At 41.9% G+C, this 24,754-nt stretch overlaps 1 protein-coding gene across 1 annotated transcript in view; it reads left to right on the top strand.

Annotated features, from left to right (window-relative positions):
* TFDP2 (transcription factor Dp-2) overlaps window positions 1-23,962 on the top strand; it is a 166,226-nt gene extending 142,264 nt beyond the window's left edge. The window contains 7 exon segments of the mRNA XM_079101091.1: window positions 1,095-1,257; window positions 6,986-7,132; window positions 10,496-10,564; window positions 12,802-12,953; window positions 16,027-16,193; window positions 20,865-20,970; window positions 21,166-23,962. Coding sequence (XP_078957217.1) covers window positions 1,095-1,257; window positions 6,986-7,132; window positions 10,496-10,564; window positions 12,802-12,953; window positions 16,027-16,193; window positions 20,865-20,970; window positions 21,166-21,349 — 988 coding nt within the window. The 3' untranslated portion in view covers window positions 21,350-23,962.
* The last annotated feature ends 792 nt before the right edge of the window (window positions 23,963-24,754 follow it).

Here is a 24,754-nt window from a genome sequence, read left to right as displayed (position 1 = left end):
GTTCATATTAATAGTTCTAATTCAAATCTTATACAGTCTGAGAGTCCTGGTATTTAAGGACGTAGGGATGAACGGAATGATGGAATTAGTGTTAAGGATGGTCATGCGTGGTTTTGCATTAGCTCTACTCTGTATTACACGCTCAACGGATGTGACCACTAATGTGATTATCGAGAACATTAGTTTCTTTTTTGTTTTTGTTTGGTTTTGGTGTTAGGTTGAATCCTTAACACCAAAATGACAACTCTTCATTATTCATGACTTTCACAGCATGTCTTAGAGGTTATACTAGATGTCACTCTTCCCATGGTATTCCTAGAGAATATTGTGAATAACTGACTTGACACTTTTCATTATCTGTCATTGTGTATGTCTGTCTCTCCGTCATCCCCTGACTCAGACTGAGGGAATGGATCTTGCCTTAGTTTTGTACTTCTGTTTTCCAGCACAGAGTTGATGATACTCAGTAGAATCAAACTGAACCTCCCCCAAATGTTCAAGATTAAGTTATCAAAGTTTAGGCTTGGACATTGACCAGATTTAAAATAATTAAAGACTTACATCCAGTATTAATACTGATGACCTTCAGTTAAACGTTGAATAAGGGACTGGGGGCGTAGCTCCATGGTAGAGCACATAGCATGCACAAGGCCCTGGGGTCAATCCCAGCACCACCATCAAAAAAAATAAAAGTTCAATAGATAAATAAACCCAAGAATAATGATACTTTTAATTTCAGAAAAACTAATCTACATAATTAAAAATAAGTATTGATTCGTCTGTAAGCTCTAGAAAGTCAGGGTCTGACTTATTTCTATTGCCTTTAACAGTGTCTGGCACATAATAGTAATTCCTCAATAAAATTTGTTGAGTAAATGAATGGCGTGTATACAGAAGCACTGTATACTTTATTAGGCTCTTAAGGCAAAAATTAATTTTTAAACATTTCCTTTTATCTATTTTAATTTTTACCACTTGAGGCAAGAGCTAAATTGCTATCTTCTTGCATTATCTTACCGAGTTTTGTGAAGGAAGTCTCTGGTAAGTATAATGGAATATAAATTTTGTTTTCATAATTTTTTCTCTTCTTCTAGTAAACGAAGCAAAAAAGGAGATAAAAATGGAAAAGGCTTGAGACATTTTTCTATGAAAGTTTGTGAGAAAGTTCAGCGGAAAGGTACAACATCATACAATGAAGTAGCTGATGAACTGGTCTCCGAGTTCACCAATTCGAATAACCATTTGGCCGCCGATTCGGTAGGTTGGTCATGAACTTGATATGGGGCAGCAGTGCTACTACAGTTTACTTCCTGGCGTTGTCAGTGTTATAGATTTGAGGAATCAGATAAGCCAGGGCATCTTCAATAAGCGAGGAGTTTTTTCATATTATAAGTTGGAGGAGTTTTTGTTTTGTTTTGGAAATAATTCTTTTATTATTTATTTAAACAAAGATAAATGTTTTTAAAATAAAAATTGGGAGGTTAGTAAAGGAACGTGCTTTTTTTAACATTTGGCCACTTTGCCAGTGACTTCATGTACGCTTCTGAACTTTATTGTTTCTTCAGTATCTAAGTTAACAAGAAATCTCACTTTTGATTGGAAAAGTCATATATGGATGTGCTTATTAAAATTCCAGTTGTACAAGAGTGTATAATAAAAAATACCCACCTCTCCTGTAGTCCCCAGTCTTAGGTAATATTACCATTAGTTAATATTCACTTACCATCTTGAATGTCTTTCTAGAAATTCTTTTATGCATATACATGATAGAATTTATTTCCTTTTTTGTTTTAAACACAGAAGTGATAAAGCTTTGTGTGCTACATTCTTTAATAATGTTTGAGTTTGTTCTTTAAGCTGTAGAAGCCATTCTCACTTTATTCAATCAAGATAAAATTACAGAGGGAGATGCACATAGTACAATTAGATTATTTTTTCCTTATTTTTTGATGCATAGTTTCATACAGTCATTTGTATTCAGGTATAGAATTCTTTGAGTTTTGGTAGTTGCGTGCACCTGTGAAACCACTACCACAATCAAGATACAGAACCTTCCCATGACTTCCAAAAGGTTCTTTGAACCCTTCAAAGACTGTTCCTTCTTCTGCCTCCATCCCTAAGCAAGTATTGATCTGTTTTTATGACTAAAGATAAAAAGTTTACTTTTCACTAAATGTAATCATATTATATGAACTCTACACAAATATTAAATAATAATGCTGGCTCCTACAGATCTTTAGTTCTAAACTCTAATATATAAGTTATAGTATTTCAACCTTAAAGATGATTAATGTTTTATTTTGAGATAATACAAGCTATAGACTACAAAATTTTTTAAAAAATAAACATTTCTTCTTTCTTCTTTTTTTTTTTTTTTTTTTGCGATGCTGGGTATTGAACTCAGGACCTTATATCTTCTTTCTTCTTTTTTTTTTCTTTTGTGGTTCTGGGTATTAAAACCAGACTACACATACTAGTCAAGTGCTGTACCTCTGAACTGCATCTCCAACTTTTTTTTTTTTTTTTTTAATATATTTCAGTTGTTGATGGACCTTTATTTTATTTATTTATTTATATGTGGTGCTGAGAATTGAACCCAGCGCCTCACACATGCTAGGCAAGTGCTCTACCACTGAGCAACAGCCCCAGCCCCAGCCTGCCAACCCTTTTTAAATTCTCTTTTGAGATAGATCCTCACTCTGCTGCTAAGGCTGGACTCGAACTTGGAATCCTCCTGCCTTAGTTGATATTATAAGTGTGAACCACAACACTTGGCTGTTCTCTTTCTCTTAAGAAAATATCAGAAAGGCACATTAAATTTAACCAAATTATAGGTAGTTCCTGAAATTTCAGAATTTTTATATTGATATTCATAAGTGAGGTTTGTGTTTTGTTTGCTAACCATCTTTGCAGTCTGGGTTAGTAGTAGTATGCTACTTTATAAAATGAATTTAGAAGCATACTTTTTTATGTGTACTCCATTACAGGTTTAATAACATTGAATGTCAGTTTCAGTTCCATAAAATTGTATAGATACTTCCTGTGAAACGTCTAATCCTGATGATTTGGTGAGAGGGTAGATCTTAGGTATCTCTCTCCATTTCTTCTTAGGTAATCAATCATTTTAGGATTTGTCTCCCATAGGTTCAATTTGGTATTCTCCGTTTTCTTAGAAAATCTTATATTTCATCCATATTCTCAAAATTATTGGAATTATTCTTCCAAGGAACCTTTTCTTGGTTTTGTTTATCCTAACCTTCTGATTTGCAGTTCTGGTTTTTTGTTTTTTGTTTTTTTCCCTAGTTTTGGGGATGGAGCCCAGGTTGTGCATGCTGGGCGAGCGTTCTGCCGTGAGCCCCGGCCCCAGCCCCTTTTGTTGCTTTTCACCCTTGTAGACTATGATGTATACTTTATGTAGTTTTATTATTTTTGTTTAGTAGTCTTTTTGGCTATGACTTTTCCTCTTTAGCACTGTTTTGGCTGTATGCCTTTGATTCTAATTTTTTTTTTTTTTTTTTTTTTGAGTACCAGGGATTGAACCCAGAGGCACTTAACCACTGAGCAACATTGCCAGCACTTTTTATTTTTTATTTGGAGACATGGTCTTGCTTAGTTGTTTAGGGCCTTGATAAATTTCTGAGGCTGACTTTAAACTTGGGATCCTCCTGTCTCTGCCTCCCAAGTTGCTGGGATTACAGGTGTGCACTACCACACCCAGATGATATATTATTCTTTAGGTGTTCTCTAACTTTGGTTTTAATTTCCTGTGTGACCTAAGAACATTAGACTTTTAATAATTTCAGGGGTTAAGGATTTTTGTTTGTTGCTATAGATTTTTACTTTTATTACTAGAAGAATATGAATTGAATCTTTTCTATTTTTCTGGATTGCATTGAGATTTCTTTATAAACCATTATATAGTGGATTTTGTTGCTTTTCATGTTCTGTGGGCCCTTGAAAAAGTACATAACATTTTGATTTGGAGTGAAAGCCAAAGTTCTCAAAGTGATCTACAAGCCTACTCCCATTACCTCATTGATCTCATCATCTTCTAGTTACTACCTTTGGTCACACATTTTAGTACATTCCAACTGTATGTTGTGTGAATATGCCTGAAAATGCCCTGGTCAGGTCTTCATACTCGCTATTTCCTTTGCCTTTGCTGAGTATCCATCTGGCTTCTCTTTCTCCTCCTCCTGATCTTCACTCAGAAGTCACTGCAGAAAAGCATTTCTCTTAGCATTTTTCAACATCTAACATACACATTTTATCATCCACTACCAACATCCCAGGATATAAAAAAAAAGGCTGGGTTTTTCTCTGTTTATTCACCATGTGTTACTTTTCTGATGATTTGGAAGGTTTATACTCTGTAATTATTTAGTTGCTTATCTTTATAACTTTAAGTAACATACTTAACATTTATTTCTTACCATCTGTAACAGTGCCTGTTGCTAGGCACCATGGCACATGCCTGAAATCCCAGTGACATGGGAGTTTGAGGCAGGAGGATGGCAAGTTCAAAGCCACCATCAAAATAAAAAGGAAAAAGGATTGGGGATGTGGGAAAGCACCTCCCCACACACACATACACACAAGAAAAGCAAAACAAACTAGAGCTATTGATTATGGAAGGGGAAGAAATTAATATGCTGTATTTATCCATATTGCCCATCTTTCTCCACCACAAGACTTAGATTGGATATGTCAGTACTAATTCTTTTTTTTTTTATTAAAATCTTTTTTATTTTAACCCTCATTCCTGTTTAACATTCATGACTTATCTTTATTAGGCTTGTTCGTAAGTTAGAAATTGTTTCTCTAAGGCCTAAGAGAAATAAGAGATCCAGAAAGAAAATTAGGACCTTTTGGAAGGTTTCTGAGGTATATGTATTTTTTTTATTTTGGTTCTGGTTTTCCCTCTCCCAAATTTGTTCATTTAAAAAGTAGTAGGAGCTATTGACTAAATTTGTTGTGGTAGACAAGGACAAAATACACAGGATTCTTGTTCATCTAACTTTCTGTCCTACCTCTTAAAAATAAAATTAAGTTAAATTAAAGCCACTTTAACCCTCTTGGATAAGGCTGGTTGAATTCCTCTGGTAGCACACATGACCTTATTCTACAGTACCTGTATTCTTACTGAGCCCTGGTCCACCTGTTCTCAAAAGGCAAATTTTCATGCTCATCTTTATTCAAGTTGTAGAAAACCTTAAGACCTTTAGTCTGTGTCCTCTACATTCAGTCAGAGCTCAGCTTTAAATGTGAATTTATTCTAGTCTTTCCCTTTGATACCACTTGGTATCATTATCCTGTGGTGTTTACCTGATGTGATTATTATGGTTTTTGCAAATACTATACTGCTCTAAAGACTGAATTGATACTTCACAGGAAACCTCAATTTAGAGGGTGAGGACAATTCCATAATGTCAGATTCCTGGCATGCTTCAGAACAACTCGATTTTCCAAGAAATGCAAGCCAACTGGTTTGCCAGCATGATTTCCCCTTCTGTGTTTGTCTCTTAGTTCACCCCCTGGCCAGATTCTTCATGGACTTCCATCGTAGAAATCAGTTTCATGAATCAGTGTATTGTTCAATCTTGGGTGTTTCCAGGATGTGGTGTCTCAGCAGATTGCTTTTTATATGACAGCTTCAGCCAGGATGTTGGAATTTGGGTTGAGGGTGTAGAGGTGTTTATTGCTAGGCTCACATCACTGCCTAGGAACTACAGATGTGATTGAGACTTGCTGGGTGAGAAGACACTGGCTCCCCTTTTCTCTTTCAGTAGGTTGAACTCTACCACGCCGCCTTAGGACTCTGAGCCTTACCTTTCTTCCTGTTCAGGAAAGCAGTTAGGGTGAGCTTGCTGCATCCCCTCTCTCAGTTAACTGTGACAAAAGCTTTTGTCTCCTGACTGGATGTTGAATCCTCTGTACTAGACACCATGGAGTGGCTTGGGTTGGACTTTTTACCTGGTCTTTTTCTCTTGTTCTCACTTAACTTTTTAGGTAGAAATGCCTGATAACCAGCAATTGTCCTGCATGTGTTTTTGAAAGGGTTGGGTGGGGTGGGAACAGGGGTGTGAATGTTAAGTAAGTTATTCAAACACTGACCCCCATCAGTAGACCGTGTGGCCCCCTCATTTCCCCAGCGGGGGCTTGGGTACCTCACTCACCTGCCTGGGAGTCCTATCCAGGCTCCACCAGCCTGCTGTGCACAGTGTCGGGCAGTCTTTGCTCCTGCTGTGAAAGCGAAAGCCGTGTGAACTTCCCTGGCCAGTACTGGAAAGGGGAATGCTATTTATTTTTATATTGTGTATATTTTGTCGTGGTCTGCTGATTCCCTGTTTGACTGAGAGCGACATTTACCTCAATAGTTAGTTCAATATTGTGTGTTGGATAATTTTTTAAAAGAACTTTTAAAAAGCTTTTTGATCCTTGGAGGTCTGTAGATTTATTTCCATATGAACTGGTTATTTTGTATAAAGTACATTCTTAAAATAGCAAAAAAAAAAAAAAAAAAAAAAAAATCTTTTTTATTTTAAAAGACTGTATTTTGATTCATTGTACACAAATGGGGTACAATTTTTCATTTATATGCTTGTGCACATTGTAGATTCACACCATTCATGTAATCATACATATACATAAGGTAATACTGTTTCATTCTACTGTCTTTGAGATTTATTCACATATTTACCTTTCAAGTTCTTAATTCTGTCCTACATTTCCAAGCTCTCACCTTAATTGATCTTTCTTCTATCTGAAGAAATTCTTTTAGTATTTTTTAATGTAGATCTGATGGTAACATAATATTTAAGATTATTTTATGTTCTATATTATTTGAAAGTATCGTTTTTTTTCCTTTAATTTTGAAGGATATTTTCACTGGGCATAGAATTACTTCAACTCAATTTAATATATTAATATCACATGATTATATCTTTACCCTTAAAATTTATTGCTCAATAAAAATATTTTTCAGCAGGCTTATGATCAGAAGAACATTAGGCGAAGAGTTTATGATGCTTTAAATGTGTTAATGGCAATGAACATAATCTCAAAGGAAAAAAAAGAGATCAAGTGGATTGGCCTGCCTACCAATTCTGCTCAGGAATGTCAAAACCTGGAGGTAAGTAAGGAGATCCATTTATGGGTAGTGGTTTGCACCATCTTACACTGGCATTTTAATTTAAAAATATAATCACATAATATTAAGATATTCCCAACTGTTAGCTGATATATGCTGTCATTTCTTTAATACACTCTACATAGAAATTTAGAATTAGGGAGCACTTCAGAGGTTTAGTCTAGTTTATTTTGTATAAATGGTGAAACTGAGAGTCATAAAATTTAAATGACTAGATTTAATTTTTGCTATTTCTTAGAGATCTTAATTTCATTCTAATTTAATTCTAAGCACTCTAATAAATTTTAGGTGAAATGATATCTCATTTGGCTAAATGTTTTGATGCAGAGTAATGTATGAATCCAAAAAATGATCAAGCTGTTTATTTCCTTTGTTGATTACACAATAATATAAATATGACAGTTAAACTTTTACCTTTGGCTCTGGAATCAGTAACATCAGAATGGCATTTCATTTACATCTTTATCAGAATTGGGTGGAATGTTCAGCTTATGTGAATTTTGTTGGAATGATATGCAAGAAACCTTTTTAGTTATATTAACTTCAAACATTATAGGAAATCTTTCCCAAATGAGTATGTTCCCTGACACTGTTTCTAGATTGGCTTGACCTAGTTTTGCCTTTGGGGCCATAAAGGGAGTAAACAGAGGTAAACAGTGACTTTCAGAGAATAATAAAGGTTGATGCTATGTTTTTCTCAGTCCCTTTTCACTGCCCTCCCACCTAGCAAATAAAAAATTGTTTGTATTATTATACTTATGGATGGTGAGGAAAAACCCCACATTCATCCCAGGGCTAGAGATGTAGCCCACTTTGGTAGAGTGTTGCCTAGCCTGCTCTAGGCCTTGGTTCCCTTCCCTAATATCACAAATCAAAGATAAAGAAAGCTGGTATATGATCCTAGCTACTCGGGAGGCCAAGGCAGGAGGATCACAAGTTCCAGGCTAGTCTGGGCAACTTAGGGAGACCCTGTCTCACATAAAATAAAGAGGACCGGGGATGTAGCTGTTTTAGAGCACTTGACTAGCATACATGAGGCCCCTCAGTTCAATCACCAGCACCAGCAAAAGAGACAGAGATAAAGACAGAGGTGATTACTCATATGAAGGAAGTATGTGTAGATTCTCTGTAAAGAGTCATAAGGAAGGACTTTACCAAAGAAATAATTCCTGAGCTCAGTCACACCAAGGAGTAGGAATTCACCAGGTGGATAAGGGCAGGGAAGACCTCCCAGCCAGAAGCACTGCTCGGCCAAGACAGGTAGGAGAAAACACACTCAGAAATGGGTGTAGCCAGGCTTGGAAAGAGGGGCCTATAAACAATGGAAATCGTTGATAGAGAGGAATGATAGGATGTGTTTTAAAGGATCACTCTGCTAGTGGGTTGGAAATTGAATTAACAAGGAAGGAAATGGACAGAGAAGGGAGACTGGACATGGTCTGAGTAAGGTAGTGGCAGCCTAACCTAGTGGGGTGAGGGGCACAGTGGGCAGGTGGGAGCTTGCCTCAGTTGCCTCTTTCCCAGTGTGCAAGGCTCCATAGACGTTTCAGTGGCTCTTAAGTAACGCAGGGCTGGACTGTGGTGGTGGCTAGAGGACCTGAGTGGGAGGGAGCTCCTGGTGCAGAGCAGAGTTGATAGGAAGTAATTTGTGGGAGTAGACGAGAAAGATGTGTTTTTTTGATATGTGAAAAGATGAAAGTATAACTTTAAAGATCTTAGTTGACTTCCATTTGTGATTTTAGAATAGGCACCTTATTCAATATAGAATGAGCGCTCTGATTTGCTGAGCAAAGGTGTTTGGCATTTTAAAGATAGAAAAAGACTGAAGAAAGCAGAAAGGAAGAACAAAAAGTGAATTTCCATTTCAAAACAGAGGGACTCCCATATCATTCTGGCTAAAACTGACTTGTTTGGGGATCTAGTTCATATCTCTCTTGATTTCGTGGAAGTTCAAACACACAGCTTAGTTTTGGCTTGGTGTCATCAACCTTCATAATCTCTAACTCTATTTTGGTTTCGTCTGCTGAGCCTAATGTCAGAGCTCAACACAAGAGCCCATTGGACTTTTGCCTAAGAAGATATGAGCATCTCACTTGCAAGGAAATTCGTACCCTGATATTTGTTATCTAAGTACTTGTAAGGTTTAGAAAAACGGCACTTGTTTGAAACTGGGAAATTTGTCTGACAAGTACATTTCTTACTACAAGTAGGAAGTGTGCATTGAGCAGGTGGAATCTCTGTGTTGGCAGCTTTACTTGAGACTCGGCTCAACTGAAACCTTAAATGAGATCTCCCTCCTTCTTGGGGGGTAATGTAGCAAAGTAATTAATAATGGAGTCTCTGGAACCTCCTGGCCTAGGGTGAAATCCTGGTTCTTGCCACTCATTAGCTGTTTGACCTTGGCAGTACTTAACCCTTCTACTTCTGCATTTCCCTCCGTGCAAAATGGACAACAATACTTACCTCATCAGGTGTTTGTGAAGATGAATTAAGATAATGTATATAAACACTTAATTGAGTGCTGGGAAATGTAAAAGCCTAAGTGGTGCTATTACTTTGATTAGAACTTGAGCAATAAAAGCAGCAGGTACTGCATAGCAAGTACAGTCATGTGTAACCACAGGAATACATTCTAAAAAATACATGGTTGGTTGATTTCATTGTTGTATGAATACTCTAAAGTGTCCTTAAGGAAACCTAATGGCATAGGTCATTCGGTGTGACCTCATGGTATAATCAGTATGACATGGTAAGCATGAGGTTTATGTGGCTACTGCCAGTAACTATTTTGCAGTGAACTATTTTTTATAAGTAGCTGCAATGCACTTAAAAATAACAATAAAAAGCATAGTACAGTAAACCAGTAACAAAACCAGTAAGTCACTTATGATCATTATCAAGCATTGTATACCATAAGTAATTGTAAATGCTAATTTTTATGCAACTGGCAGCACAGTGGATTTGTGCACCAGCATCACCATGACACATGAATGATCAACTGTGCTGCAGTGTCACTAGGTGGTAGGTATTCCTCAGCTCCATTGTGATCCTGCAGGACCACCATGATACATGCTGTCTGAAACTTACTGAAATGTCACTCTGTGGTTCGTGACATATTCATGAAACGAATGGATTTCAGTTTTGATGACTGTTGCCACAATTCTACCTTCATACACCAAGGTCCTCCTCTCACCCAAAAAAAAGGGCGTGATTTGCCTTTATTCAGCAGTAAAAATGGGTTGTTCCTCTAAGAAAAAGTCTGAACATATTAGAATAGGAACATGAAAAGTGAGTGTTGCTTTATATTTTATGTATGTTCATTTTATTTTATAACTTTTTTTAAAGATAGAAAAGCAGAGGCGAATAGAACGTATAAAGCAGAAGCGGGCCCAGTTACAAGAACTTCTCCTACAGGTAAGGATGCTGGCGTGATTTTAGTAACTTCCTTGCTACATTCTGTTTCTCCACTTACTAAATTTTAGAGTCTATGTGGACAGGTACAATGGTGCACACTTATAATCCCAGTTACACAGGAAGGTTGAGGTAGGAGGATCTTAAATTCTAGGCCAGTCTGAGAAACTTAGTGAGACCCTCTTTTTTTATCTCAAAAAAGAAAAAAAAAAAAAAAAAAAAGCCAGGTGTCATTAACCTACATTCCCTAGTTTCATGTGTATAATTGTCTTCCAGCCCTTAAACCTTTTGCAGAACAGAACACACTGAAAGCTATTCCACCTCTGGAATAGATAAATGTTAGTGAGTCTCGAAAGAATAAGAGACTGAAAGAAATCAGTCAAAGGGCAGCAAATAGGGCTGGGGAGATAGCTACTGAGGTAGCTCAGTCGGTAAAGTGCTTGCCTTGCAAGCACAAGGCCGTGGGTTCAATTCCCATCACCACAAAAAAAGGGGGGGGGGGGCAGCAAATAAATTAGTCCAAAGTTAATGGGATGTGATTTTTCTTTTTTTACTATGAAAATAACAATACTGGACTGGGGTATAGCTCAGTGGTAGAGCACTTGCCGCACGAGGTTGTAGGTTTGATTCCCAGCACCACAAAACAAAAGAAGAACAAAATAGCAATATGTTTTTGCCCCTTCCGTCACCTGAAAAATCTTTGATGCTGTTAAATAGTCACAGTATTGAACAATGAGTCATAAAGATACAAGGTCTTACCACTAGTATGTCCCCATATCATAATGCACTCCTCTGGCCCGGGGGCCACAAAGCTAGGCAAAGTATGGTGACAGTCTCCAAGAGTTTGTTCTAGTAGAAGGAAAAAAACATTCAGCAGAAGTGTTCAAACATTTCACTGTTTTTCTCAATTCTACAGTTTGGAGTATTTTTTTCCTTAATATTAAATGAATTTAGCAATGAATATAAACTAACTTTAGTTCTATGAGAGCAGAAACTAAGAAGGAAGTATAGTTTAAGGATTGCTTCATGATGGTAGTGATAGTTTTTTGATAGTGACTGATGTTGATAGTGGATGTGGGGACACAGTTAGAGCCAGAATAACGGGGAGCCCAGCAGCAGCAGCAGAATTCAGTGTAAAGACTTAGGCCTTGGGGCTGGGGTCGTGGCTCCGTTGCAGAGTGCTCGCCTAGCACGTGTAGACCCTGGGCTCCATTCTCAGCACCACATAAAAATAAAATAAAGGTACTGTGTCCACCTACAACTAAAAATATGTGTGTGTGTGTGTGTGTGTGTGTAAAGACTTGGGCCTTGATTTATCTTATAGTCAGTATTTTGCTTCAGATCCCTTCTCAGGAAGGTGTCAGGTGTGGGGAGGCTCAGGCAGGATTCCAGATGTGCCCTGAGCATGTGGTCAGGTTCCCATCTGGTGCCTTAGAAACCACGATGGCAGTAAGCGAGGCAGTGTTGGCAGGGCCTGGGTCATGTAGCCAGGGTCCTAGCAGGCGTCATCTAAAGGGAGGGCTCTGCAACTTTAAGACACACCCCAGACAGGCAGTCTAAACGGTGTTGACCTGAGCATTGGGACTCGGCTGTAGATCCTAGCACTTTAGGAGGCTGAGGCAGGAGGATCTCAAGTTCAGTGCCAGCCTCAGCAACTTAGTGAGGCCCTAAGCAACTCAGTGGGACCCTATCTCAAATTAAAATATAAAAAGGGGTAGGAATGTAGCTCTCTGGTAAAGTGCCCTTGGGTTTAATCCCCAGGACAGGAGGGGGGTGTGGACAGAAGAAAGAAAAGACTAAAAGGTGTAATTAACCTTAAACTCCTAGGAATCTGTCAAGTAAAGGGAAAACATAAGCTCAGTTGTTGTCAGTCTTGCTGTATGACCCCAAGAGCCGCATGTATCACTGGCCTATCCGGCATCTGTTCTGTGTGATCCTGTTTCTGTGGGTGATGAAAACCAGGGACCCCATTATTTACATTAGGAGGATGTTAGACATTCTATAAGTATATGTATGTATGTATATGTGTGTGTATATATATATATGTTTTTCCCTTGAAATGTACCTTTTCGGTTAAAACATTCTCATTTTTTTAAAATGTTTGATTTTTTTTTTAATTCATTAGTCTAGGTGGGCTGCCTCTTTAATTTTAGACTATATTTTAAATATATTATCTTAATTCATTTAAATTCCAACTCGTCCACATTAAATGACCGTCTGTTTTCTCTTGAACGTTATAGCAAATTGCTTTCAAAAACCTAGTACAAAGAAATCGGCAAAATGAACAGCAAAACCAGGGCCCTCCAGCTCTGAACTCTACGATTCAGCTGCCATTTATAATCATCAACACAAGCAGAAAAACAGTCATAGATTGCAGCATCTCCAGTGACAAGTGAGTGGGGAGCTGGGGACGGGGGCAGGCTGACCTGCTGATGCCATTCTCCTATCTTTGCTCCATCCCTGGAGCCTTCCAAGGTGTCTGCTTGGGTAGGGGAACGCCTCTTATGGTGTGTCTTACGCACCTGCAGGGTCCCCTGCCCTGTGCCAGGCCCTGTCCTGCCTGTTGCATGTGAGGTGTGGCACCTGGGCCCGAGCCATAGTGTGCTCCATGTGTGGTGACCCTGAGCAAGTCACTGTGCTGAGTCAGGCTATCACTGTGCTTCGACAAGGTAGGTTCATTGGGGATTATAGTTTTTTGGGAAATGTGTTAGATCAGGCACTGAAGCAGTCATTTCTTCATTTATTATATCATAGTTATGTGTGCTGCTGTTTATCCATGAAGGAAGGACATTAAAATACTGGGCATGTTCTTTTTAAAATTTTTCTTTTTTTACATTTTAATTGAAATTGGTGCTAATATTCATCATAAGTGAGAAGTGACACCTTTCAAACTAGAGAATTCCTTTGTAATATTTTCACCCTTCATGAGAAAGTTTGTATCAGTAGTCTGCAGACTGTGACAAGAACCACTAGGAGGTGAAGGGTACAGAGAGGGTCAGAAAGAGACCGGACCAGCTCTGCTCTCGAGAACCAACAGGAGCCAGGCGGGGCCTCTCTCTTCCAGCCCCCTTGCAAGGATTAAGTAAGATAATACCTCGAAAGGTCTGGCTCAAGGAAGCACTTCAGAATGCTGGCTGCTGTGAGGACAGGGGTCAACAAATGATTTGTAACGTGTGGAAACTGATTAAGGCAAAAGGGGACTGTACTACTGATCACCTCCGTGCCACCTCCTTGCCTGAGGCTGTCGCAGGGAGCCTGGACTTCTTTTCTCTGGCAGCGTCTCTTTCCCTATCTGTCTGCTGCATACAGAGATTCTGGGGAGTGCTCCACATACAGAGGAGGAAGAGATTGGGGAAAAATAAAAACCAGGAATTTCAAAACTGTCTGATAATTGAGATATAAATACGCTATTAGAAACTGCAGACTGTGAAGTCAACTGGACACGTTCTTCAACCTTTTAAGCTTCTTAGCCTTCCTGAGCTCTCACTCCTTCCCCCACAAAAATAAGGATTATGGCATTTATCTTGCCAGTTTGCAAAAGCTGTGAATAAATTCATATAAGACCTAGCCCAGGGGCTGGGGAGATAGCTCAGTTGGTAGAGTGCTTGCCTTGCATGCACAAGGCCCTGGGTTCAATCCCCAGCACTGCAAAAAAAAAAAAAGACCCAGCTCAGTAGTTAATAAAAGTTATGTGTCTGAATCGTTACTCACACTTGCAAATTGTTTCAGAAACTTAGGTCTAAGAGGGCAGCTAATGTGTTCTCAGATGCTGGTGTTACTTGTTCGTTCTTAAGAAAGCACCTTCTTTGGAGCAGGAAGGTGGGGGAGCAACAGTCCACACTTGGGTCCTGTCTCGCTCTGCACCCTCTCTGTACCCTTAAATTTTTCATGCCACTCAATCATCATCTGAATACCACTGATAAAAACTTCTTCCTGAAGGGTAGACTGAGTGATAGAGCAGAAGTCTGGAAAATGCTTAACATCTTTTCAGGGAAAAACCCCCCAAACTGCATTGTAATTACTTGAAGTTAGTTTCCTTAGAAACAAACAAAAAAAAACCCATAAAGTTAGTCTCTTCATTGTGGAGGATTATAAAATTCTCATCTTAGGTTAGTCCTTTTAAGTCTAAAAAGGGCGTCAGGAAAATGTGGGAGCTGTTGGCCTGCAGGCTTATGATGCTCTTCGCTCAGGCCAGGATCTGCAGGGTCTGTGCCTTGGGTGGTCACTGACTCATGGCCCAGTGGCTGCCCTGCGTGGAGCGGCTTGTATGCACTTGTTCAAGGTGGGCCGCAGACCTTTCTGGCGGTTACTTTGGTGATGCAACCTTCCCCTTCATTAGCCGGGAGGCTTTCCCACGCTGAGGATTAGATTCACAAAGCCATCTGCTTTTAACGGCTGCCTGAAATCATCCCCTTGGCAGGCACCCACTTCACATTTATTCTCCCCTAAAAACTTGTTCATGTACTTTATTCAAATCCATATACTTAAGGTTACTTAAATATGGCATTTTGCTTCAAATTGTAGTTTTACCCTCATCTGAGATCTACCATAAAAAGTGTTATCCTTACATGATTTTAATAGAATACCATGGCAAGTAAAACCCACCACTGTCCCAGAACCTTCCCTCACACTCGATTGTTGTGCGGGTTACCTAGGTGTCCACGTCCGGCGATTTTCAAGAACATTCAGAAATGTTACGTATTTATTATATGTGACACTTTTTCTTAGGATGTTTCACTTTTAGTCCCTTAAGACAGGAGTTAGACATTGGTTTAATTTGTTACAAGTCTTCCATTTAAGGGCTGGGATTGTAGTTCATGGTAGAGTGTTTGTCTCATACTTATGAGGCCGTACCAGTATCACAAAAAAGTGAAAAATGAAAAACATTCTCCCATTTAACCCAGACATGCTGGTATGTGCCTGTAGTCACAGCTGCTTGGGAGGCTGAGGCAAAGAGGGTCCCTTGAGCCCAGGAGTTCAAGAGCAGCCTGTGCAACATAGCAAGTCTCTGTCTCAATAAATCAATAAAATAAGAGTCTTCCATGTATGCTTACCCAAGTTGTATTGTAGTTAGCAGTTGACTCATGAAGGTAAAGTAAGTACTCAAAATCTTTTTGCAAATGTTAACAAACCAATTACAGTAGAGAGATCATATATCAAAGTAGACTTGTGACAAAGCTGTAGAGAACTTTGAAAAGTGTTAGTTTTAAAACAAAATTTCGTCTCGTTTGCAACAGCATTACAGCTAAAGTTTATGGACTTCTGTTGCTTGTTAGACCTAGGAAGTGACTTCCTGAGGTGTCATCCCCTGAACATGGTAGAATGGATCAGTGCGCTAAACGGTAACACCCTTGGGGAGATGGCTGAACTTAGGCCCCCATCCTTTATAAAAGTACTGGGCACAAAGCGACCCCAGCCTCTCAGCACCACTGGAAATGCCATCCTGACTTTCTTCCCTGACACAGATTTGAATACCTCTTTAACTTTGACAACACCTTTGAGATCCACGATGACATTGAAGTACTGAAGCGGATGGGAATGTCCTTTGGTTTGGAGTCGGGCAAATGCTCTCTGGAGGACCTGAAACTGGCTAAATCACTGGTGCCAAAGGCTTTAGAAGGTTACATCACAGGTATGCTAACTGATGCCATCGCATCTTGTCCCTGATTAACAATCTAACTTGTTAAAACCTTTCTCACGAAAAGCTGCAAAATTTTAGAAAGTTTCAAACATTAAAGATTATAATATTGGGAATTTACATTTCTATAACACATTATATAGATCTAAATTGCCTGACTCACTGCTAGATTAGGTTCTTCAGAAATTATCTTACCTATAATACCTCTTGCCTATTCACAAGATAAATATCATGTGATTAGAATTGAATTAAGAAAGGAGGAATATAGTAAAATTTACATGATCAGAAAACAGTGTCAGAACTGGGTAAATACAGATTCATACTTAAAAATCGTTGCTCCTCTTTACAATAAAACTTCTCACGTTGACTCTGTTCACTGTCCTCATTCCTCTCTCCTCAGTCTCACATTGTTTCAGGGTCAGAAGCGTCACAACACAGTGGACACCCATGAGCCCTCCCCCAGTGCGGGGAGGAGCAGTGCGCAGCCATCGCGCGTGCACTGAGGCCCGTGTCCTTCCCCGTCTCTTCAGATCTCACCACTGCACGCCTTACCATTCAGTTTCTTTTCTTTAGAGCTGCAAATGTGTAGACCAGAAACAGCTTCTTACTTCGTTTTGCCCACTTCTGCCCACCTTTATGTAAAAACAGAATCAGAGTAATATATTCTTTAGTGATTTGATTTCATCTGACTCATCATCTTGTTCCTTAGATTCATCCAGGGGATTTAATGTAGCTGTAATTACTATAGTTTTACTTCTGTGTAAAATTTCATTGTATAAATATGTTTGTTCATTTTATTGATAGTAAACCTTAATATTGGTTCGTTTCTTGATGCTTCGAGTGTTCCTATTCACGTATCGAGTGCCGTGTGCAAACGTGTAGATCAAAATTATTGAGTGCATCTTTAGCTTTACTAGATGAGACCAGCATTTTTCAGTGTGATTAAATTAAGTTTTAGTTCAGATAACATATGAATCACATATAATACACCATTTGAAAGTGTACAACTCTGGGTGCTTTAGTGTACTTAAAAGGTTGTTGTAATCATAATCACTGTCTAATTCCAGAACATTTTTGTAATCAAAGAAAGAAACCCCCTGCCCATTAGTAGTCACTCCCTGTATCCCTAGCCCCACTGTCTCTGGAAATCATTAACCTTTCTTTTCTTTTTTTTTTTTTTTTCTTAAGATGTTGATAGATCTTTATTTTATTCATTTATTTATTTGCAGTGCTGAGAATCAAACCCAGTGCCTCATACATTCTAGGCAAGTGCTCTACCACTGAGCCACAACCCCAGCCCCTATTAACCTACTTTTTGTCTCTGTGGATTTGTCTGTTATAGACGTTCCTTATAAATGGAATCATACAATATGTGACATTTTGTGTGTGACTTCTCTATGAGCAGTACAGTGTTTAGGCTCATCCATCCTATAATGCATTAGGCATCTCTTATCTGAAATACTTGGGACCAAAAAATTTTCAGATTTGGGTTTTTTTTTTTTTTCAGTTTTGAAATATTTGCATATAAAATACTTTGGAGATAGGATCTGCATCCTATCTCCTATATGTGAAATAAATGAACTATTTGTCTATATACATAGCCTGAAGTAATCATGTATTTTCAGTGTACCTGTGGTTTGGTTGTGACCCATCATGTGTGAGGTCAGATGCAGAATTTTCCAGGGGTGACATCATGTCAGTGCTCAGAAAGTTTTGGATTTTGGTGCATTTCAGATTTGAGAGTTTAGATTAGGGGTGTTCAACCTAATTCCTTTTCATTGGCAGATAATATTCCATTGTGTGGCTCTATCACATTTTGTTTAGCCTTTCATTCATCAGTGGCTGTTTTGAATGATGCTACTTTAAACAAGTGTTTGTATAGGTGTTTTCATGAATATGTTTTCAGATCTGTTGGCTGTATCTAGGTGTACAATTGCTAGATGTATAACATTTTGAGCAAATGCCAAACTGTTTTCTAACGTGTTTTGCCATTTTACAGTCACACTAGCAACATAGGAGGGTTCCAGTTTCTCCGCATTCTTCTCAACACTTGTTACTGTCCATCTTTTTATTTTTTTAAGTATTTTGGTGCTAGGGATCAAACCCCAGGGCCTTATGCATGGTGAGCAGACATTCTGCCACCAGCTTCGGGCCCAGCCCTGTCTGACTTTCTAATCATAGCTATCCTAGTGGGTGTGAAGTTGGTGTTGATGTTTCTTTGCCTTTCCCTAATGACCTGTGAGGTTTACCATTGTCCTAATTCCTAGCACTATTATACATTATTAAAAATGCAGTTTTAATAAACAATGTTTTTTTGCCTTTGCTTTCACCTAAAATTTACATCTTTTTTTTTTTTTTTTTTTTTTTTTTGTGGAAATGTTTATTGTTGTTTTCCATGATACTAGGGATTAAACCCTGGGCCTTCCACATTTTCCATAAGCACTGAGTACCTCCCTAGCCCTTTTATTTTGAGACAGGCCTCACCAAGTTGCCCACCCTGGCCTTGAACTTGTGATCCTCCTGCCTTGTGACTAGCATTGACAATAGGTACATGCCATTGAGCCCAGCTCCACACAGCTATTTTTTTTTCTTTTTTTCTTTTTATAAAGACAGGGCCTCACTGAATTGCAGAGGCTGGCCTTGAACTTCCAGTCCTCTTGCCTCAGCCTCCTAAGTGTCTTGAATTATAGGCATGCACTACCATGTCAGGCCACATCACTTTTTAACAGCATTTTAATATTAGTTCTAAAGTATAATACATCAAAAACATCTAATCGGAATGGTAGTTCTTTCTTTTGGGGTTGACACTTTGCTCACAAAACAGAAGAGTTTATTGACCGAGATTTGGTTTCTGTTGGACTTATTTTTTAAGTTGGCGCCATTGACCTTCTGCAGGAGTGACCCCTTCTCCTGCTTCCCTCGGCCAGCTGTCCCAGGTCTCCACCCTGCTGCCTTCTCCCTGTGCTGTCCCACATGGGTCCTGCCAGTTCATTAGCAGCCCAGTCACTCTGGAAGTCCAGCAGGGTCTGAATAAAGGGCTTACTCAATAAATCACCAGAACTTTATTTTAACTTATTCCCAGCAAGAAGGCTCTGGGTGATTAGGCGGCCTCTGGTTTGATCTCTTCATGACCTCATTTGCAGACCGGGATACAGACTTTCTGGTTAGTTCAAAGGAAGAAACGTGTGCCGTTAGTGTGGAAAGGGACATAATGGCTTTTGGGCAAGAGTGTGAGAACCATTGTGTGGATCCTGTGATAATGTGAAAGAAGTGTAGGCTTTTCAAATCCATTGTGAAAAGGAAAGTAATCTGTTAGGCTCACAAACAAGTAAATAGCTGTGTTCTGACAGAAGTTTCCATAGTTCTGTGTACTAGTTAATATTCAGCATAGGAGTCTGGTTTTAATTTCATCTTCTTACTTAGACTTGTTCTTATTTAATGTATTTTAAGACTGCTATTCTTCTTAGAACAGAAGTCCTTTTTTTCTTTTTCTTTTCCCATAGCTGCCTTAGTTAGCCTTTGAAGAAAAAGGTTACCAAGGCCAGTCTAAAATTAATGTAGTCATTTACTTTACTCCTTTCCTACATGAACAGCCTTTCACTTGGTCAGGCAGGATATCAGAAAATTTCAGTACACGTAGTCCATTTTGTACCCAATAATTAAAAAAATATTCTTACTAAATAAAAGCTTATTTTGGCAAATTATGTATGCTACATCTATGTTGATCCTACTTACAATGTTAAGTAGAGTGATTTCTTTTAGGAGTGTGTATGTGATGTTTCTGCCACATACTACTTCTGTTCCTGCCGCATATTCCTTACGGTCACTGTGGAGAGCCCTACGGTAACGTCCATATCTTGGTTCCATTACTGCCTTCTCTGAGCTACCCGTTTAGAAAGGAGATAAGTGTGAGTAAAATCGTAGTGAAAACTGCTCAGTCCTAGAACAGGAGAAGTGGGGCGGGCGCACTGAAAGTAGCAAGGGTCTGCCCACCATATTTCCTGCAGCTGAAACAGTAACGTCTGTCCTGCCTCAGTAAACGCGACTGTGTTACGCCTCCTCCTTGAAAGGAGACCTTTTAAAATAAGGACCAGTTTGAATTATAAAGCAAAGGACACCAGGGGCAAACCTGTCAGGAGAAAGAGCAGCGCGCCATGGCCATGGCCTGGAGCTCCCGGCAGGCCTTGCAGAGTGGACGGCAGGGGTCCGGGCAGAAGTCTGCCTGTGTCTGCTCCCTACGCAGGGGGTCCCTCCCTGAGACGCCTCTGACTTGACTGCCTCTTTATGTCCTCCTGGCTTTGCCTGTTGACCCCTCGTCAGGGTCCTTTCCGGTGAGGAGAGCGGGTTTCAGAGATAATGCGTCTGCTCCTGGGCCCAGCGAGCTGTGCCTCAGGGTCTTTTCCTAGAAAAGGAATGAGTGTGAGCTTGTTCACCTTGAATTCTTTGTCGCCTGTCTTCCTGTGAGTGCGTGTGTGTGCTCGTGTTGCCCTGCCACTCTGTGGCATAGGATCTTTTTCTTTTCCTTCTGAGAAGGCGAAGACACCTGGGTTCTTCCGGGCGCGGTGGCGGAGCCGTGGTGGACAGGCTGGCCCCAGCCTGGCTCTGCCTTCGCGCTGGCAGCGCCGCAGCTCGCAGCGCCTACCTTCTTTCTCTTTCTCCTTCCAGATATCTCCACCGGGCCTTCCTGGCTAAACCAGGGACTGCTTTTGAACTCTACCCAATCAGTTTCAAATTTAGACCTGCCCACCGGCGCCACCCTGCCCCAGTCAAGGTACGTACTTCTTCGGAAGGTTAGGAAGGCAGGCCACGGCCCTGAGTCTGCAGGGGCGAGCCAGGGCCACGTGCTGCCCTCAGAGTGGTACGAGGCAGACCTTGCTGTGGCAGGTCCTCCTTTTGTTTTCATTCCTGTGTTTTATAAAAGCCGTTTGCCGCATTAACGAACCTGTGTGTTTTAACTGTTTGCTAGTGTAAACCCAGGGTTGTGCTTGGATGCTGAAGTGGCCTTAGCAACGGGGCAGTTCCTCGCCCCAGACAGTCACCAGTCCAGCAGTGCGGCCTCTCACTGCTCCGAGTCCCGCGGAGAGACGCCCTGCTCCTTCAATGACGAAGACGAGGAAGAGGATGAGGAGGATTCCTCCTCCCCGGAATAAAGACGGGAAAAAACTCACGTTTTCACGTTGGATGCTCATGTGTGTTTCAGTGTGAGCTCTTGTTTTTGAGGTGATTGCTTCAGTCTTTGCCTTTGCACTGTGTTCAGTGAAAACTAGAGAAACACAATCAGCAAATCACACGAAGGCTGAGATGATTGACGTGAAAGTTAACATAGCGTGGACGACACTGGCCTGCAGAGCCCTGGATGGCACCGTGGACAGCGCATCTTCTGAGGAGGGGAGCCATCCCTGAAGAACGGGCGCGGGAAGGAGCGGTCTGCAGGAGGCGGGCTCTGCGTCGCCCGTGTAGTCATTTTAGAATTGAGATCCTGCCAGGAGCAGCCCTCAGTGATGATCGTGATTCTCCCGTTCCTGGGCTGCCTTGGACAGGCAGCCGGGAGCAGGAAGTCCCCAGTGAGGTGTTCAGTAGGGGTGTAGATGGCAGTCCTGGTGACTCAGGAGCACAGATTAACTGCTGAACTAGTTGGGAGTTTAGTTGAGGTGCTTTACGCATCTGCTGCCTTAGACAGCTTCTAGAAAGGAGCGAGCGCTCATTCCGAAGTACTTAAATGACATTTAGAATAATTTATAGTAAAACTGAAATCACCATTAGCCAATGCGTCGGTGCATAGGATTTCCTAGGCTCCTTCTGGAAGCCAACTAGAATAGCGTCTCCATGTTCATTAACCACTCTGCCAGCACTGCCTTTGGCCAGCATTCTAAATCTGGAGTTCCACAGAGAAGGAAACTATCGTTTTAATCAAAGCTGTGCATTTCATACAGCTTTTTCATTCACAGTGAAACAAAGCAGCAAATTCCTGTGACCAAGTTGCTTGCCTCCGCTCTCTGCAGTAAGTGTATGATTTCACTCAGTGTGCAATTTGTGAAAATGAACCAAATGTCATTACTTTTGCCTTGAAAGAAAAGTCTGTTTCAAGAATATGAACAATGTTTTCTTGTACATGTTACCTTTTTTCATATTTTAATTGATCAAAATGACCTTACTAGATTTATTCCTGGGTAATTTGCACTTCAGACTAACCCAGTATTTCTGTGCAGATGTCGAGTTGCAGTTGTCGGGCACATGGTTGTGGGGCGGGCGCATGGCAGTGGGGAGCGCAGCGTGGGATTCTGTAGCCAGAGGTGCCACTGGGGTGCCGCCTCGGTGCACAGCTGCCTCCTCTGGGAGGAATGTGGGACATCTGCCTCTGAGGCCACACCCCAGTCTGGTTATGCACGGAGCAAAGAACAATAGAACTAACTCTTGAATCACAGGGAATTGTCTGATGTTGTGCACCTAGCATCCCTCGGCCAGCACCAGAGGGGGCCCAAACTGGCTCTTTCCTCAATCCCAGAGGGCAGGGGTGGGCTCCCAAGAGGCCTTTCTAAAGCTCTGCCACCAAGCTCACAGTGCACCAATCTCACATGCGCGGAGCCGAGAGCTGTGGCTGGCTAAAGTTTTTTATAAGACCATAAACACTGATAAACAAGAACACCCAGCTTTAGCTTTGGCCCCTCTAGACAGCTCTCATTCTGCCAGAACTAAGCCAAAGTGCAAGCCCAGAGTATCCAAGGGGCGGGAGACATTGGCAGCTGCAGGGACTTCCGCCTTGGCATGAGCCGGATAGCGCGGCTCTCGTTGTCAGGTAGGTAGCATTCAGAGTGCCACCAGACCTGCAGGTGCCACTTCTGACTGGAAGACCTTTACTTGACAGATCAGTGACATGGGGTTTCCCTCCAAAACGTCCTTCGAGGGGCTGCCTCATGCCTTTGCCCAATAGCAACATCCTTGCTAGAGTCCTTGAGAAACTCTTTCCTTCTGTCTCAGATGCAGAAGCGCTTTAATTCGTATAGCATGGGCTTAAAAAGGGCAGCCAAAGACTGTCGTCCTCATTGTGCCGCACTGGCCGTCCTAGCCAGTGCTGGCAGGGAAGGTCCCGGTTCTGCTCCTCAGGGATGTGTTTGGGGCACTGCTGAGGACATGGCGCGGAGCGGCGCCATGGGACTGGTAAATGCTGACATTGGAAAGGCCAGCCTGTTCCTCTGTACTGCTCCTGAACACACCATCTGGGCCCAAATGTCAATGCTGAGTCACAGTTCCATACAAGAGTCAGCGAAAAGATGTCAGGAAGTAGTGGTCACAACATGCAGTCCTCTGCGGGAGTGGCACCCAGGGGTACGAGCATGCACCCAGACCACCCTTTGCGGGTGCTGGCCACATTCTGCTTTGGGGAGCTTGTGAGGCTCCCCTGACCCTGAGGGTCACTGTCTTCTCCAGGTGCAGCGACGTTCAGTCAGTAACTGGCTCTGGGACCTGCTTATTGGAAGGAGCGTCACTGCCTCACCCATCCCCACTCTAGTCCGCGGCCCATCCATGTGCTTCCCGTGTGCGGAGATTGGTTTCAGGAAGTTGGCGTGTTGTAGCTTGTGACCTTGGAGGGCTTTGGGAGGGGGCAGGAAGGGGGGCCCACATGGTCCTCCAGCATCAGAAGTGCCCCAGAAAATGAGGGGTGGAGGCCACAAGTTCTGTGTTCTTCCGTTTGAGTCTTTGAAGAAGTTGGGGTTCCTGTGTAGTTTCTGTCATTTTACCAGAAGGGAGGAGAGCGCCTCCCTTGGCAGTGCTCAGCTCTGCCGTGTGTGCAAAACCCCTTCAGGTTCTGACCCCAAGAAGAAAGTGGCCTTGCCGGTGATTCAGATGAGAGGCTGGTGAAGGAGGGCCCAGGCCTCGGAACTGGAGCAGGCTGTTTGCTGCACCACCACTCCTCCAGGCTTAGGTCACACAGGCGGCAGAGCATGTGGCTTAGGACCCCGGGACGCTGTGGGTTGGGTGGCCTCAGCTGGCCCAGCCATAGCCACACCCAGAGAGCAGCCTGTCGGGTTTTCCAAATGACCCGTTTCAAGGACTCGCGCGCAGCTCGCGCCCCTGACGAACACGGGCTGTGTCTCTGGTCGCTGAACCTGTGACAGACCTCAAAACTGTGGCGGGCGGCAGGCTTGCTCCCCCCCAGCCGGAGGGCCACCTGGCCAGCCCTCGGCCGTCACCCCGGGGCGGACCCTGCGGGGTGGGGCTTCCCGCCGGCCTCCGGTCGGACTGTGCGGGGACCCGCACGTGGCTCTGGTGGCAGTGAGGACCGGACACCGGGAACCGTTCCCATCCTGTGTGCCGAAGCCGTGCCGAGCCCTGCTGGCCACCAGCGGCCACTGACGCGTTGTCTTGAGGACCGCGCGTGAGGAGCCGCCGGTTGCCGGGACCCTCAGAAATGTGCCTTTCCGCCCCGGCGGCTCGGCGCCCTGTTCCGTGATGCGCCCCCCAAGCCGGCCGTCCCGGGACGCCTGGCGCTCGCTTCCACGTCGCTTTCCTAAAAACGAGGTCCAGGCAGGCGCCACGGGGCAGCCTCTCAGGAA

Source organism: Sciurus vulgaris, assembly GCF_902686455.1.
Source record: "Sciurus vulgaris genome assembly, chromosome: 10".
NCBI lineage: Eukaryota > Metazoa > Chordata > Mammalia > Rodentia > Sciuridae > Sciurus > Sciurus vulgaris.
The sequence above is the reverse complement of the archived record's forward strand: the minus strand, read 5'-3'. Positions and strand labels throughout refer to the sequence as shown.